This window comes from Neovison vison, chromosome 10 (genome assembly GCF_020171115.1).
Source record: "Neovison vison isolate M4711 chromosome 10, ASM_NN_V1, whole genome shotgun sequence".
Taxonomy (NCBI): domain Eukaryota; kingdom Metazoa; phylum Chordata; class Mammalia; order Carnivora; family Mustelidae; genus Neogale; species Neogale vison.
Genome location: NC_058100.1, coordinates 34,755,873 through 34,774,553, shown reverse-complemented (window position 1 = coordinate 34,774,553; position 18,681 = coordinate 34,755,873). Strand labels below are relative to the sequence as shown.

Here is an 18,681-nt window from a genome sequence, read left to right as displayed (position 1 = left end):
ATGAGCAAGTTCTCTAGGCTCAGTTCCTCCTATATGAAACTGAGCAATGCCACTATTTGTGGTTATAATACATGATACAGTGTTATTGCACAACTCATTGCACTTGAACTGATATATGCTATGAGCCAAATCACATCCCCTAAAATATGAAAATGCTCATTTCATGAACCAGATCTTCAAAAATACCTTTCTGGAGAGTTCAGTGACTTCACACGTAAGAAAAGATGCCAGGTAAATTTATTTTTTTAGGTGGAGAGGAATCACAGAAATTACCAGAAAGATATACTGAGCTTCTATCTAGTTTATAGTTTCCTACTAAGTGGTTTAGCATATAGAATTGACACTACTGACCATGAGTACTTTGTCTAGTTCAAAAGATGAATGACAAATGTTCGTTGAACAAGAAATTAATAAGCCAACCAACAAAGGCAGTGATTGAATTCTTAACGTATCTGAACAGAGTTCTTAAAACCTAGGGGAAGTGATCCTTGGAGAAATCAATGTAGTCTCCATGGTGAGACTGTGCTGAGAATCCCAGTCTGCCCTCATATGCTAAATCTATGAGTGTGGGAAGGCACAATGCCTTCAACCCATCAAGTCAAAGTGAAGACAGCCCTCTTTGCAGCCTCGACCTGATCCAGGTAAAATCTTCTTTCACATACAGTTAATCTAACAATTCTCAAGTGAGTCTGAAATTATTTTTATTTTGATGGTATATTATCAAATATTTAAAATAATTCTAATATAGTTCTAAGTGTTGTCAAGCTTCATTAATTCATAACTAGAGTAGTAGCAGTTTGGATTACAGAATGCCAATGATTGATTGGTTTTTTATCCCTATAAATTATGTACAATTCAGTAACAAAGTAGTGTCCTTTGACTCTTTTCAAGAGGAAAATAACTGCTAGCATTTGGTTAGCCATTTAGAGTTCTCTTTAAAGATAAATTTATTTTATTTAATTATTATAGTAACCTTTTGAGGTAAGGTTTATTATAACCTCATTTCATTTTCTAGATAAAGTAATAGGTTTTAAAGAAGTTACAAATTAAACCTACCCAAGGACACATAACTGGGAAGTGACAGATCTGCTGCCAAACCCTGTGTTCTTTCACGTACAACACTGAAGAAAGCAATTAATCGAGATGTGGTCTGATAAAGTAGAAAGAAGTAGATGAAGAGGGAGGACCTATCACGAAGGCACTGTGTGGCGGCAGCCATGTTATTCAACAGTGTAAATCACCGACATCTAAATAAACATTCTCACCCCGTAACTAGGACCGCTCAACAAAGACGCCTCATAATATTCTGGTGAAACCAAAACCAAAGTATGTAAGAAAACTTCAAAATCTTAAGACCATTATATAGAGAAAAATATATCTGAAACATTATATAATTCTAATGACTAGGAATTTGACCTTTTAGAGAGTATAGCCATTCCCCTGGAAGTTTTACTAAAAATCCTCATTTAGTAAGTATAAATATTTTTCACAAATGTTACAAAGATAAGCTTGAGCTGTCTCTAGTCACGAATATGTAACATCCTACATATACTGAGAGAATAATTCACCATTAAATTTGTTTTAATACAAGACATATATAAATATATCTCAGCATTATAGTAATGTTCATTTTACAAAAGCTTTTGTTTTGAGTATCATTATGCAAACATAAACTTCCCAAGTATATATTCAAGTAAAACCTGCCCAGTCGAAAATGGTCTATCTCTGTTAAAGAGGCTTAATTTCATACAAAACCAAGACTGTCTAAAATAGACCACCTCTCAGAAAACTATACAATTATGTACCTTGGTGGATAAGATTATATTTCAGATACCTTGAATAAAGAATGGCCTTCTATTATCTAAATAGGTCATCTCCATCAGCTAAGGGCAAAATTTCAGGAAAGATGAACATGTAGTCATGAGAAGAGGCCACCTGCATAGCCAGTGAAATCAGTCCTCAAGACCAACAGGGTAACAGATGTCACAACCAGATTGCTCTCAGCATCCCAATTCAATTGTCTTTTATTTGGAAATTCCCCATTATTAAAGTTACATAAGATCAGAATGGAATAAGAATCTCTGAAAAAGGTATTCCTCCATAAAAGCAATAAGAACACTGGCAAAAATGGTAAAAGTCAACTTTTTTAGAACTATCCAAATAAACCAGAGTCCTGAAACAAAAGGAGAAGCATTTATTTTTTTAAAAATGGCTGAATCTCAGTAAGAACAGTGAAATTTGTGGTATTTGAACTTTTCCAATGCCCAGTCCCATCTCCATAGAGCTAGAATAGTCTTGAAAATGAAAATCCCAAAATCATAGTGAAAGCTAACAGCCAACAACCACCAGAGGGGACAAAATACGGTTGGAATACACCAAAAATACCGTTTTCTGAGAACTGTAACTATTTAATATCTCTAGCGGTTCTCTAAAAATACCTATTCATAGAGCTTTTCTTTATTTAATCTGACTCAGGGTATACTCAGCACAAACAGCCTCTTCTCCGGGCTGCACAGCAAAAACGATCAGTGGCAATTGCTTAACATCATAGCTACTTCGAGCAGCAATAAGAGTTGGGGCAGAAAAAGCTGACCAAAAAGCTTAAAAGGAAAAGCTGGGGAATGAGATGGCCATGAAGATCTTTGAGATTTGTATATATGTACAATTTAGAATCTAACAGGCCACATGCACATGTGAGGCTGTGCACATTCTCAGGAAAGATCTGAGAAGGCCCCAAACTCTCACCTCTGGCTAACCTTAAGGCTCTACACAAATGGGCGGTGAAAGCTAAGGCAGAATTGTAAACAGCCTGCCTGATTACTGAAAGCATATTCCACAATGGACACCACACCCTCACCAAATGCTGGGAGACTTATTGCCTGGTACAGTTAAGAAAACCTCTGTCCAATTATTAACTGACCAATAAGAAAATTGCGTGAAGTCTCTAATGACCACACATAACAAAGACTTTACAGATTTAGATCAGGAAAATTACTAAGCAAACAAATACCAAGAGCAACAACAACAAATACCAATAAAAACAAACACTGGAGCAGGAGAGGAATCTGATTCTGAATGTTGCCACATTATATTACTTAAAAAGTTGCATTTTCCATGAAAAAACTACAAGATATGCAAAGAAAGTGTGGCCAATACAGAGAAAAGTAAGCATTCAATAGATACCACCTCTGAAGAAGCCCACATTGAACACTGGACTTACTAGACAAGGACTTTAAATGAGCTATTTCAAATGTATTCAAAGAACTAAAAAAGCCATATCTACATAGTTTTTAAAAGTACAAGAATGGTGTTACATTAAATATAAAATATCAATAAAGAGACAGAGTTAATTTTTAAAAGAACCAAGTAGAAATTCTAGAGGTGGAAATTAAAATAATAAAAATTAAAAATCCCCCTGACATATTCAACAGAAGACTGAGAAGGCAGAAGAATCAGCAAGCTTGGAGACAGGTCAATTAGAATGTTCTTCACACCTGACAAACTGAAAAGAAAAATGAAAAAGCCATAAAGAAGATAAATGAACACAGCCTCAGAGACCTCTGAGACACATAAAGCATACTCACATACATTTCATAGGAGCCTCAGACAGGAGAGGGGAAGAAAAAATAGTTAAAGAAATAATGGCTGGGGAGGGGTTAAGATGGCAGAGTAGTAGGGTGACCCTGAGCTTGCTTCATCTTTCGAACACAGCTAAATCAACACCAAATCATTTTGAAAAAAAAAAATTAAGATTTTATTTATTTACTTGAGAGAGAGTGAGAGAGCACAATCAGGGGGAGCAGCAGAAAGAAAGGGACAAGCAGGCTGCCCACTGAGCAAGAAGCCCAAGACAGGACCCAATCCCAGGACCCTGGGATCACGACCTGAGCAAAAGGCAGATGCTTAACCCACTGAGCCACCCAGGCACCCCAACGTCATGTCATTTTGAACTGCTCAGAAATCAATCTGACAATTAAGAAAACAATCTCTATATAACTGGAGGGAGAGAACATGGTGGATGAGCAGTTCAGAGATGAGAAAAGCCAAGGTGCCAGAAATGGGAGGGTACAGAGAAGTAAGGGAGTGAGAGCAAGAGAGAAAGTAGTGTGTGGGGTTTACACAAGATGTCCCAGTGTGGGGATCCTCTGGTACTTACTGGGAGAGAATACTCCCCTTCCAGGAGTAAATTTGGAAGAAGGGATTTTGCCTCTCCAAGGACAAAAGACCCACTTGGCACCACTGAGTGGCCATTCAACAGCAGGGGCCCGAGGTGCAGATAACCTGGTCACAGCATTTCACTGCTACCCTATGACCCAGCAATCGCACTACTGGGTATTTACCCTAAAGATACAAATGTAGTGATCCTAAAGGGCACACGCACCCCAAGGTTTATAGCACCAGTGTTCACAATAGCCAAACTATGGAAAGACCCTAGATGTCCATCAACAGAAGAATGGTGTTAACATATATGTGATAGAATATTATGCAGTCATCAAAAAAACCCTGAAATCTTGCCATTTGCAATGACATAGATGAAATTAAAGGGTATTGTGCTAAGAGAAATAAGTCAATAAGAGAAAGACAATTATCATATGATCTCACTGATATGAGGAATTAGAGAAGCAAGACAGAGGATCATAGGGGAAGAGAAGGTAAAATGAAACAAGATAAAACCAGACAGGGAGACAAACCACAAGAGACTCTTAATCTCAGGAAACAAACTGAGGGCTTCTGGAGGGGAAAGGAATGAAGGGATGAGGTGGCTGGGTAACGGACATTGGGGAGGGTATATGCTAGTAAGTGCTGTGAATTGTGTAAGACTAATGAATCATAGGCCTGTACTGCTGAAACAAATAATACATTATATATTAATTAAATTTTTTTAAATAACAAAAAAAATCTAACATTTATAAATATTTATGCCCCCAACTTGGGAGCAGCCAAATATATAAATCAATTAATAACAAACTGAAAGAAACTCATTCATAATAATATAATAACAATAGGGGACTTTAACACCCCACTCACAGCAATGGACATATTATCTAAGAAGATCAACAAGGAGACAATGGCTTTGAATGACACCCTGGACCTGATGGATTTAACAGATATATTCAGAACATTTTATCCTAAAGCAGCAAGATACACATTCTTTTTCAAGTGCATATGGAACATTCTCCAGAACAGAACACATACTGGGGGTCACAAATCAACCCTCAGTAAGTACAAAAAGACCGAGATCATACCATGCATATTTTCAGACCACAAGATTATGAGACTTGAAGTCAATCAAAAGAAATATTTGGAAAGAACACAAATACATGGAAGTAAAGAGCATCCCACTAAAGAATGAATGGGTTAACGAGGAAGTTAAAGAAGAAGTAAGAAAATACATGGAACCAAATGAAAGTGAAAACACAACAGTCTAGAGGAACCTGGGTGGCTCAGTCTCTTGAGTACCTGATGCTTGGTTTCAGCTCAAGTCATGATCTCGGGGTCCTGGAATTGAGACTCACGTCAGGGTCTGTGCTCAACACGAAGCCTGTCTGAGATTCTCTCCCTCTACCTCCACCTCTCCCCCAACTCACATGCATTCCCACACTCCCTCTCTCTCACTAATAAATAAATGAATCTTTAAAAAGAGACAAAAACCCAAAAAGAACAACAGTCCAAACCCTTTGGAAAATAGCAAAGGCAGTCCTAAGAGGGATGTATATTGCACACAGGCCTTCCTCAAGAAGCAAGAAAAGTCTCAAATACACAACATAACTTTACATCTTAAAGGAGCCGAAAAAAGAAGAGCAAATATGGCCTAAAAACAGCAGACGTGAAATCATTAAGATTAGAGCAGAAATAAATGATATAGAAGTTAAAAAAAAAAACAGATCAACAAAAGTAGGAGTTAGTTTTTTGAAAGAATTGACAAAATGATAGACAGACCTATCATAAAGAAAAGAGACAAACCTATCATAAAGAAAAGAGAAAGGATCCAAACAGGTAAAATCACAAATGAAAGAGGAGAGAACAATCAACACCACAGAAATACAAACAATTATAAAAAAACACCATGAAAAATCATATGCCTACAAACTGGGCAACATGGAAAAAATGGACATATTCCTAGAAAACTACAAACTATCAAAACTGAAACAAGAAGAAAAAGAAAATTATAACAGATCCATAACCAGCAAAGAAATTAAATCAATAATCAAAAATCTCCCAATAAACACAAGTCCAGGGCTGGATGGCCTCCCAGGGGCATTCCACTAGAAATTTAAAGAAGAGCTAATACCTATTCTCCTCAAACTGTTCCAAAAAAATAGTAATGGAAGGAAAACTTCCAAAGTCATTCTACGAAGCCAGCATTACCTTGATTCCAAAACCAGACAATAACTCCACTATAAAGGAAAATCACAGGCCAATATCCATGATGAACATGGATGCAAAATTTCTTAGTAAAATACTAGTTAATCAAATTCAACAGTACATTAAAAAAATTATTCACCACAATCAAGCAGGATTTATTCCTGGGCTGCAGGGGTGGTTCAACATTCATAAATCAATCAATATGATACAATACATTAATAAGAGAAAGGGTAAGAACCATGTGATACCATCAATAGATGCCAAAAAAAAAAGCAGGTGATAAAATACAGCAAGCTTTCTTGGTAAAAACCCTTAACTAAGTAGGGAGTGATGGAACATAACTCAACATTGTAAAGGCTATATATGAAAGACCCACAGCTACTACCATTCTCTGTGGGGAAAAACTGAGAGCCTTTCTCCTGCAGCCAGCAACAAGACAAGGATGTCTGCTCTCACCATTATTATTTAACATAGTCCTGGCAGTCTTGGCCTCAGTAATCAAAGAATAAAAAGAAAAGAAAAGACATCCAAATCGGCAAGGAAAAAGTTAAACTTTCACTATTTGCAGATAACATGGTACTCCTTGTAGAAAACCCAAAGACTTCACCAAATTATTGCTAGAATGCATACATGAATTCAAGAGAGTTGCATGATATAAAATCAACGTGCAGAAATCTGTTGGATTTCTATATACCAATAATAAAGCAACAGAAAAAGAAATCAAGGAAATAATCCCATTTGCAACAGTACCAAAAACAGTAAGATACCTAGAATAAACCTAACTAAAGGGGTAAAAGATATGTATCCAAAAACTGCAGAAATTTAAGGGGACGCAAAAAAATGGAAAAATATACCATGTTCATGGATTGGAAGAACGAACACTGTTAAATGTCTATACTACCCAAAGCAATCTACACATTTAATGCAATCCCTATCAAAACACCACCAGCATTTTCACAGATCTAGAATGTGTATGGAACCTCAAAAGACCAGGAATAGCCAAAACAGTTCTAAAAAAGAAAAACAAATGGGAGGTGTCATGATTCCAGATTTCAAGCTATACTACAAAGCTATAGACATCAAGACAGTGTGGTACTGGCACAAAAACACACAATGGAGTAGAACAGAGAACCCAGAAATGGACTCACAACTATAGAGTCAACTAATCTTCAACAAAGAAGGAATGAATATTCCAATGAAAAAAGACAGTCTCTTCAACAAATGGTGTTGGTAAAATTCAACAGCAACATGCAGAAGAATGAAATGACCACTTTTCACACCATACACAAAAATAAATTCGACAGGGATGAAAGACCTATATGTAAGATAGGAAACCATCAAAATCCTAGAGGAAAAAACAGACAGCACTCTCTTTGACCTCAGCTGCAGCAACTTCTTACTAGACACATCTCCAGAGGCAAGGGTAACAAAAGCAAAAATGAACTATTGGGACCCCATCAAGATAAAAATCTTCTGTACCATGAAGGAGACAAAACTGAAAAAGTAAGTGACAGAATGGGAGAAGATGCTTGCAAATGATATATCAGAGGACTAATATCCAGACTCTACAAGGAACTCATCAAAATCAACACCCAAAAAATAGATAATCCAGTTAAAATATTAATTTAAAAGTTAAAATAAAAAATCAGGAAGACATGAGCAGACATTTCTCTAAAGAAGACATAACAAACAGACACATGAAAAAGTGCTCAACATCACTATCATCAGGAAAATACAAATCAAAACCACAATGGGATATCATCTTAGACCTCTCAGAATGGCTAAAATTAACAACTTGGGAAACAACAGATGTTGGTGAGGATGTAGAGAAAGGGGAACACTTTTGCACTGTTGGTAGAAATGTAAACTGGTGCAGCCACTCTGTAAAACAGTTTGGAGGTTCCTTAAAGGGTTAAAAATAGAGCTACCCTATGACCCAGCAATTGGTATTTACCAAAGGATACAAAATTGACCCAAAGGATATAAGAATTTGAAGGGGCACTTGCACCCCAATGTTTATAGGAGCAATGTCCACATTAGTGAAAATATGGAAAGAGCCCAAAAGTCCATCAACTGGAGAATGGATAAAGATGTGGTATATTTTTATAATGGCATATTACTCGGCCATCAAAAAGAATGAAATCTTGCCATTTGCAACAACGTGGATGAAACTAGAGTGTATTACGATCAGTGAAATAAGTCAATCAGAGAAAGACATATCAAATGATTTCACTCACATGGAATTTAAGAAACAAAACAGGTGAACATAGGAGAAGAGAAGGTAAAATAAAATAAGATTAAAAACAGAGAGAGAGGCAAACCATAAGAGACTCTTAACTATAGAGAACAAACTGAGGGTTGCCAGAGAGGAAAAGAGTGGGGCAGGGGGCATGTGCTAAATGGGTAGCAGGCATTAAGGAGAGCGCTTGGGATGAGCGCTGAGCACTGGGGGTTATATTTAAGTGATGAATCACTAGATTTTACTCCTGAAACCAATACTATGCTGTATGTTAACTAACTTGAATTCAAATTAAATTTAAGTTAACAAATTAACTTGAATTTATATTAAAGTTAGAAAAAAAGAAAAAAATCACTGAAAAAGTCCCAAATTTGATGAAAAACATTAATTTACACTCCCCCAAACCCTAAAACTCCAAAAAGGATAAAATCAAGGACAACCACACTTACACATATCATAATCAAACTCTCAAAGATTATGAGAAAATTTTGAAAGCAGCAAGAAAAAGCAATCCATCATGTTCAAGATGGTCCTCAATGAGATTAACAGCTGATTTCCCATTAAAAAAAGCCAAAGAGGTCAGAAAGTAATGAGATGACATACCTGAAAAGTGGTGGGGGGAAAAAAGACTACCAACTAAGAATTTTCCTTCTAAAATTAAGGAGAAAGTAAGAAATTCCCAGATAAAAACTGAGAGTCCCATACTAGCAGGCCTGCCTTACAAGAAATACTAACTGGAGTCCTTCGGGCTAAAAAGAAAGGGCACTAGAAAGTACCTCAAATCCACACATATAAGGAACACTGGTAAAGGTAGCTACATAGGTAAATATTAAAGAAAACACAAATGTATTATTATTGATTTGTTACTCTTTTTTCTCCTCTCTGATTTAAAAGACAAGTGAATAAAGAAATAATTATATGTCTGTGTTGATAGACATGTGATATACAAAGATGTAATTTGTATTAATGATAATAGCACAAAGGAAGGGGAGGAAATGCAGCTACACAGCAGGAAAATTTTGTACACTGTGGAAATTAAGTTGTACTGATCTGAACTATATTGTTATAAATTAAGATGTTAATTTTAATTCCATGGCAACCAGTCAGAAAATAACTTAAAAAAAACATTAAAATAAATGACAAAGAGATTAAAATGGTACAAAAGAAAATGCATTTTTAACCAAAAAATTATTTCTCTACCACCTAATAGAGAAATACACAAACAAAAGACATAACACATACAGAATACAAAGAGCAAATGAGATATAAACTCTGCCTTACCGGTGATCACATTACATGGAAATGGCTTTAACACTCTGGTCAAAAGGCAAATATTAGAGAATTGTTCTTAAATGATCCAATTATATGTTATCTATAAGCAACATATTTTATATTTAAAGACACAAATAGGTTGGAGGTAAACAATGGAAAAAGATATACCTGGAAAACAGTAACGAAAAGAGAGTTGGAATAGCTATACTAATATCAAACAAAACAGGGTTTTGATACAAAAATTGTTACTAGATGCAAAAAAAATTTTTTATAATGATCAAAGCCTGATCCACCAAGAAGACAAAACAAGTACAAATTCACCTAACAAAAGAGTCCCAAAATACATAAATCAAAAACTGTCAATTGAAGGGAGAAACAGACAATTCATCAATACCAGTGGTAGACTGAATATGTCAGTTTCTTTTTTTTTTAAGATTTTATTTATTAATTTGACAGAGAGAAATCACAAGTAGATGGAGAGGCAGGCAGAGAGATTGAGATAGGGAACCAGGCTCCCTGCTGAGCAGAGAGCCTGATGCGGGACTCGATCCCAGGACCCTGAGATCATGACCTGAGCCGAAGGCAGCAGCTTAACCCACTGAGCCACCCAGGTGCCTGAATATGTCAGTTTCAATAATAAACAACCAGACAGAAGAAAAGAAACAACATTTGAATAACACTATAAACCAAACAGACCTAACAGATATCTATAGAACACTACACTACACCCAGCAACAGCAGAATGTGCATTCTCCTCAAATGCACATGGAACATTCTCCAGACAGGCCACATGTTAAGCCAAAAAATAAGTTTTAATAAATTTTAAAGGACCGAAATGTTACAAAGTATGTTCTCCAACCAAAATTAAGTGAAATCAGAAATTACCAACAGAAGAAATTTGGGGATTTTACTAATATGTGGAAATTTAGCAGCACACATCGAAATAACCAAAGTTGATGTCAGTGCTTTTTTACCAAAGCTGTAATTTTAAGGAAAACTAGACTTCTGAAACAGATATTTAAAATATACTCACGGAATGACTAGAAGGACACAGAAAGTAAATGAAAGTCTCTGTTTGTCAATCCCAATAGAACAAATTCCTAAACACCAGATTCTAAGGCCTTTCCAGCTTCTTCCTTTCTCCATTTTAATTCTTTTACAACTACTGAAAACACACAGCATGAACTCTATTGGTTGGGAAAGAAGTCACCCTCTTGGTGCTTCAGTGACGTCCAGGACCAGCCAAAGCCAGGATAGCAACACACCAAAGTGGGTCCTGTGAGACCCGAGCACCAGGCAAACCCTTTGGATAGTTTTCAGGGCTCTCATGTGTAAGAGTGTTTTGGAGTTTTGGAATTTAAACTGGGATATGAAAACAGATTACAAGCTTTGAGGTTAGCATGGAACTTTTATTAATGAACCCAAAACCATACTTTTAAGAGTGTTCAGGCAATGAATTAATTGTCCACCTTAGCAATCACCATAAAGAAATTGGTCAGACAAGTAAATGGCACACAGTGGCACTGAATGTTTTCTCTTTTCTGCAAAATTACCTGCAAAATTATCTGTCAATTATCTGCAAAACTTAAATCTGTCCTCAGAATGATCATATATAGGATAATAAAAACTGGAGTAACAAAGCCCTTCTTTGACTAAGCAGGAGTCCTATGGATCCATAAGAAAGGAGGTTCACTTTGGGGTAAATTCATGAACATTCAGGTGGCAACTTCTCAAAAGCATCTAATAACAATAGGCTTATAAAATAAGCCAGGTCTACATTAGGAAAAACATTCAAACTTAACTTTCTGGATACAGTTGTAGCATATTATTACAAATCCATGACTGAAACTTAATGCTGTATTTTACTTATGCTGTAACAACACACTGTAAATACCGTCAGTGAGATTGTAAAGACTAATTCCTTCCCGATAAACTGACAATTCCCTCCACCAACATTAACTACTCCCACCTAATGATATGCCGTCACGGGAGAGTTATTGTTTTGGTTTAAAAATGAATCTACTGGGCGCCTGGGTGGCTCAGTGGGTTAAGCCACTGCCTTCGGCTCAGGTCATGATCTCAGGGTCCTGGGATCGAGGCCCGCATCGGGCTCTCTGCTCAGCAGGGAGCCTTCCTCCTCCTCTCTCTTTCTGCCTGCCTCTCTGCCTGCTTGTGATCTCTCTCTCTGTCAAATAAATAAATAAATAATCTTAAAAAAAAAATGAATCTACTACAAGGAGCCGAGGAATGAGACACAGCCCGGCCGTTACCGATGCCCTCTAGAACTCTTTATCTCGGGAAACAAACTGAGGCTTGCTGGAGGGGAGGGTAGGAAGGGAGAGCGTGGCTGGGTGATGGACACTGGGGAGGGTATGTGCTATGGTGAATGTTGTGAAGTGTGTAAGCCTGATGATTCACAGACCCGTCTCCCTGGGGCTAATAATACACTATATGTTAATAAAAACAAACATTCAAACAAACAAACAAAAAAACAAGTAGGGTATGAGCATCCCAAGCAGAAGGAATAGAAAATGCAGAAGCTATGAGGGAGGAAAGAGTCTGCTCGTTTTGGAGGAACAGATGGGAGGCTGGGATGGCTAAATGAGTAAAACGTTCTCAGTTATGCAGCCCGAACCCTAACTGAGCCACCCAGGCACCCCACTTTACCTTTTCTCCTAAGGTGTTTAGCCTGAGCTCATAACCCATCCAATTTCAACAGATCTTTTCATCAATCAATTTCAACAATCAACAGTTAAAAAACCCACTTTGGGGGAGTCTGGGTGGCTCAGTCGGTTAAGTGTCTGCCTTCTGCTCAGGTCAGGATCCCGGAGCCCCAGGATCAAGCTCCCTGGGCTCCCTGCTCAGCAGGGAGTCAGCTTCTCCCTCTCCCTTTGCCCCTGCCCCTGCTCCTTCTCTCTTTCGCTCTCTCTCCCTCACTCTTTCTCAAATAAAATCTTTAAAAAATTTTTTTTAATTCCTCTAAACAAAAGGAGTAAAATATAGCATGAATATGTTAAATCAAACTCAAGAATGAACTAGAGATATTTTATAGACTATATTAATTGGCAATTTTCTTTTAATTTATATTTCTTATAAAACTCAGAATTCAGTGGCGCCTGGGTGGCTCAGTGGGTTGGGCCTCTACCTTCGACTTGGGTCATGATCCCAGGGTCCTGGGTTCGAGGCCCATGTCAGGCTTCTTGCTCAGTCTGTTGCTCCCCCTGCTTGTGCTCACTTTCTTTCTCTCTCTCTCTGACAAATAAATAAACTCTAAAATTTAAAAAAAAAAAAAAAAGGTTCTCAATTGGCTCTTCTTCCACTATTGTTGAAGATGTGAGGCCGAGACAGCTGCAACCGTCTTGTCACCTGTGAGGAGCATCTGAGAACCAACTCAAGGAGACAGAACAGAAGACTGACAAAACTAGGGGTGCCTGGGTGGCTCAGTGGGTTAAAGACTCTGCCTTCGGCTTGGGTCATGATCCCAGGGTCCTGGGATCAAGCCCCGTGTCGGGCTCTTTGCTCAGTGGGGGGCCTGCTTCCCTTCCTCTCTCTATGCCTGCCTCTCTGCCTGCTTGTGATCTCTGTCAAATAAATAAATAAAATCTTTTAAAAAAGAAGAAGAAGAAGAAAACTGACAAAACTAGAATCAGAGGCTGAGGGAGAGCATCTGTTCTCCTCCAAGAAGCTTCATCTGGACTAAATGTGGACTTCTCAGGAACATGATTGTGCTGTACTTGCTGGGATCCACTGGTAGAAGGGCTATCTGTGTTCCCATCACATACCCATGGTTTTGTCTCCTGTGGGACAAGAAGGCTGCAGAGGCAGGGCCATTTCAGCATCATTTTTATAACTAGACTCTAGCCCCAACCCTGAATCTGGCTCTTCCAACCCACTGATACTGGAGAGAGAACCCTGGGGAGGGTCCCCATCTAGCCATCTGTAACTTCCACCTGCTTCATTTCAAGCACCAATGTCTGTGATATAGAGGAAGCCAAAAAGAAGGAAAACAGTTACTCCTGAAAAACTCTGGAAAGGTTTAAGAACTAAAGGCACCAAGGCCAGGGTGTAAGAGGGTGTTGAAAAGTAGAAGAACTGGCTGAAAATATGTATGTGATGTTGATAGACCTCCAGACCCTTTTTCTCATCTTGCATAACCACAGAGTTACTCCTCCTTGACCTCAGCAGAATATTGAAGATTTACATTCAGAAGATGAGGGACTCTTTTAAGGGACTCTGGACTCAAGAAGACCTTCAGGAATGTCATTATGGAAGTAGAGGGATTAATCAAAAGTCAACATGCTGAACAGTGAGAACCACCCCACACCCCAACCCCCGCCAACTCAATTCTTCCTCTTGACTCTGAGACCACTGGACATCAGGTTATACCAGACCAGCGCAAGCTGAAATACTCATAGCATCTAACAGTAGCTGAGGAAATCTCCTAACAAAATGGCTAGCCCCATCACCCTAAGAGAAAGCCCATTAGTCAATGAATCCCATTCATACACATATAGAATTTCCATCAGCTTGTTAGGTCTCTACTCATATATGAATGAGCAGCAAAAGATCACCAATCTTGAACAAATGGTCTCTGACTTCAAAGACAATGACCAAGAAAAACCACCAGAAAAAAATGGACTCAGAGACATTGTAGATTACAAAAGGAAAGCCTCAAAAGATGTCTCATTAAAATCTTTAGAGAGGATACACTACTTGTAAAACCAAGAGCACGATGCTATTTTAGAAAATAAAAATATTCATGTTAAAAAACATAATAAATAAATAAAAACAACATTCACAAAATGAGAAAATCCTGCTAAAACTTTAAAAATGGTATCAGAAATGAAAAATTAATCAGATGAGCCGAAGATACAGTTGAGAAAATTTTGCAAAATGTAGTACATAAACAGAAAGAAACACAATAAAAAAGGATTTTTTTTTAAAGAGGGTTAATCCAGAAGTTCTAACATGCTAATAATAAGGATTCCAGATAAAGGCAATGGAGAAAATAGGGGCAATTAATTACTGAAAAGAAATTCCTAGAATTGGAGAACCTGCCTCTCCATTTTGAGCAGACTCATCAGAGTGCCCTTCCATAATTACTTTAAACACACACACACACACAAAACCCCATTTTGGGGTCTCTGAAGATAAACTTGTATTACTCAGTTGTACAGAGAAAAATATCAAAACATTAGCAGAAATAAGTTACTCTTCTGGATTCCAAAATGCTAATAACATAAAATCCCTGCTTTTATAGTATATGCTTATGTCAAATAATTATAACTAATTAATGTTTTACATGTATTAAAATGTTTTATTTATTTAAATTTAATTAGCCAACATATAGAACATCATTAGTTTTATAATTAGAGCTCAGTAATTCATTAGTTGCATATAACACCCAATGTTCATCACATCACATGATCTCCTTAATGTCCATCACCTAGTTACCCCATCCTCCTATATCCCTCCCCTCCAGCAACCCTCAGTTTGTTTCCTATAATTAAGAGTCTTCTTATGGTTTGTCTCCCTCTCTGATTTCTTCCCATTCTGTTTTTCCCTCCTTCCCCTATGATCTACTGCACTATTTCTTATATTCCACATATGAGTGAAACCATATGATAATTGTCTTTCTCTGATTGACTTATTTCACTCAGCATAATCTCCTCCCGTTCCAACCATGTCGATATAAATGGTAAGATTTCATCCTTTCCGATAGCTGAGTAATATTCTATTTTATAAATCACATGCATTCTCATTCTTTATCCATTCGTCTGTTGATGGACATCTAGGCTCATCCGATAGTTTGGCTATTGTAGACACTGCTGCTATAAACACTGGGGAGCATGTGCCCCTTCGGAGCAGTACATCTGTATCTTTGAGGTAAATACCCAGTAGTGCAATTGCCGGGTTGTAGGGTAGCTCTAGTTTTAGCCTCTTGAGCAAACTCCAGAGTGGCTATACCAGCTTGCATCAATGTAATCCCTGTCAAAATACCACTGACATTTTTCACAGAGCTAGAACAAATAATCCCCAAATTTGTATGGACCCAGAAAAGACCCTAAATATCCAGAAAAAATGTTGAAAAGGGAAACCAAAGGTGGAGGCATCACAATTCCGGACTTCAAGCTCTATTACAAAGCTGTCACCATCAAAAGAGTATGGTACGGGCACAAAACAGACACATAGATCAATGGAACAGAACAGAGAGCCCGGAAATGGACCCGCAACTCTATGGTCAACTAATCTTTGACAAAGCAGGAAAGAATGTCCAATGGAAAAAAGACAGTGTCTTCAACAAACGGCGCTGGGAAAACTGGGCAGCCACGTGCAGAAGAAGGAAACTGAACCACTTCTCTAGACCACACACAAAAATAGACTCCAAGTGGAAGAAGGACCTCGATGTGAGACAGTGTTTCCTATTTTAAAGAAGCAAAACATACATGAAACACAAGGAGTTTTCAGTGTGAGTATATTTGGGTAAGTCTTTTAATAACTAAAGGGGACTGTTTGAATTTTGTACCAGAAGTTTATTTTATTGACTTTTTAAGATAAGTAGTTCATGAGGCTTAGAAATATCTGTTTTCTTAGATCTCACTTAATCTTACATTTATTTATATAGGTTCAGACTATATTCTCCAGTTACTTTTCTTTCAGCATCTTAAAAAAACTAACAATATAAATAATGGCTAATTAAATTAACAATGAAATTAAGTAATGAGAACTTGTGTTACCTTGAAATATACCCAAACCCTTGACATTTTAAACTAATTCTCTTTCATCTCAAAGACCACACACTCACCTTGAGGATCGACTTCTTTAGCTAACTTCAGTGCATCTGAGTTTGCAAGATCGGTGTTGGCTGGGGTAACAGCCAAAATCAGACAGTTCTCCCTCGTAATGAACTGCATAATCATTTCTCTGATCTGATACTCTATATCTGGTGGCTGATCTCCCACGGGCACTTTAGTAATTCCAGGTAGGTCGATAAGCGTGAGGTTTAACACTGTGTGGAAAAAAAGAGTCTTACATATACCCTCACTGCTAAAAAAATAACTATGCAAAATCATCTATCTCTTTAGTGGGAAGAAAAACAAACTTAGCTTCACATATTGCATTATTGACCTAACTCCAACTGTGTGTTGAGTAAAAAGCATAGACTACAAAATGGCCTTGTTAGTTTTCTCTATTTTTATGATATGATTGTGCTATACCAAATGATCGTTTTAGCCCAATTTTGCAAACTACTGATTTGTACAGCTAAGAGAGAGCGGTCGTATCTGTAACTGGTGTGTTATAATTCAAAACCGAACAAGAAATCCATATGCTGCCTGCTGGTCTTGTACGTTGCCCTCAATGGTATAAAATTCTTAAGGGCAAGATTTGTCCTTCATTTCAAAAGCATCATCATATGCTCTCTGGAGGGGGGTCAGACACTTAACCTATTGGAGGGCTGTGGGCTGGGAGGTTCCCGTGTAGGCTTTGCAGCCAGACTCATGGTGCACCACCAGGAGAGCAGGAAACTACCCCTGCACTGGGGACTCCAGCCGCAACCTGGCTATCATTCAGCTGGCACCAAAGTCTCTTGGAATGTCATAATTGAGCTTATGTCATTCGTGCTCCATTTTCAAAGCAACAGAGCTGAGTAGAAGATGAGAGATTAAAATCTGCCCCACTAAAAATTTAGTCAGAAGAGAGGCTATTCCATATCACATCCCATAAATTGGTTATCTAATTTGTACGTTTCTGCTAATAGTCTGGAAAAAAAAATCATCATTGATTCCTCAGGAGGAGAATAAACAGAAATATATGGGGCAGCGAAAAAATCCAATAGGAGAAGACTCAGCCACAGAACCATGTGCCTCTAAGATTCTTGCTAAGACTGAAGATTTAAAAGATGCAATTTTTCGTGCATACCTCTTGACATTCTAAAAGTTTAAAATAAACATAAAGAAACAGTTTTAAGTGAGGTACTGAATTCTGACCTTTTAAAAAGTCATGTCCTCCTGCTTCCCCATAAATCTGTGAACTTTCTGGACCAGTCCATTTACCGTAGTACCCAAACACAATCCTAGAAACCCAGTACTTTCTGAGAGAAAAATCATCTTCTACACAAATAAAGAATTTCAAGTAACGTAAAAATTTTTGAAGACAAAAAATGTGGAATCCTGTTATTTTACTCACCATGTGGAGAATAGACTCGTAAATTAATGGGTATGGGGGAAATGCCTTTATTCATTCCAGTCACTCGATCTGTTTCTGCTTCAATCTCATGACGAACTTCATCAAAATCTGTAAATTTTTTTCCTTTGCAATGTAGAAATTCAGCATATTCTACAAAAGACAAATTAACACAATTTACAATCCATGCACTCTTGCAATAATTATAAGGAAACAACATTTCTTTACCGACAAGTCAAAGTATCCCATTTTGTCTCCTCAGCCATTAAAATGAGAGAATACAGCAGTTACTAAGAAACACAGCAAATCCTTTAGAAATATTAAACACAGTACAAATGCTAAGAATGCTAAATTTACTAATTTTCAGATGAGCAATTAAGTACTAAAAGCAGTCTTTAAATCATCCTGTCTGTTAAATAATTTAAGGAGAATTTTGGCCTTCCAAACGATAAAGCAAACAGCATCAGATTGTTCAAGAAATTGCGTCCGGAGTACACACAAGTCTGCCTAACCCTATTAGCACGCCCTTTCTCTATATCACCACTTTACTAAGAGGAAATTCTAAGTTATATAAACGTAGCTTCAGAAGGCAAGACAATTCAGAAACAAAATGTACTTGA

The 18,681-nt window shown here is 37.5% G+C and overlaps 1 protein-coding gene across 7 annotated transcripts in view; it reads right to left on the bottom strand.

Annotated features, from left to right (window-relative positions):
* DNM3 (dynamin 3) overlaps positions 1–18,681 on the bottom strand; it is a 534,866-nt gene that overhangs the window by 381,459 nt on the left and 134,726 nt on the right. For all 7 annotated transcript variants that reach the window (XM_044266982.1, XM_044266981.1, XM_044266976.1 and 4 more), the window contains exons 3-4: positions 18,065–18,214; positions 16,683–16,886 (exon numbers count right to left, since the gene is read on the bottom strand). In XM_044266982.1, the coding sequence (XP_044122917.1) occupies positions 16,683–16,886; positions 18,065–18,214 (354 nt within the window). The remainder of the gene's footprint in view (positions 1–16,682; positions 16,887–18,064; positions 18,215–18,681) is intronic.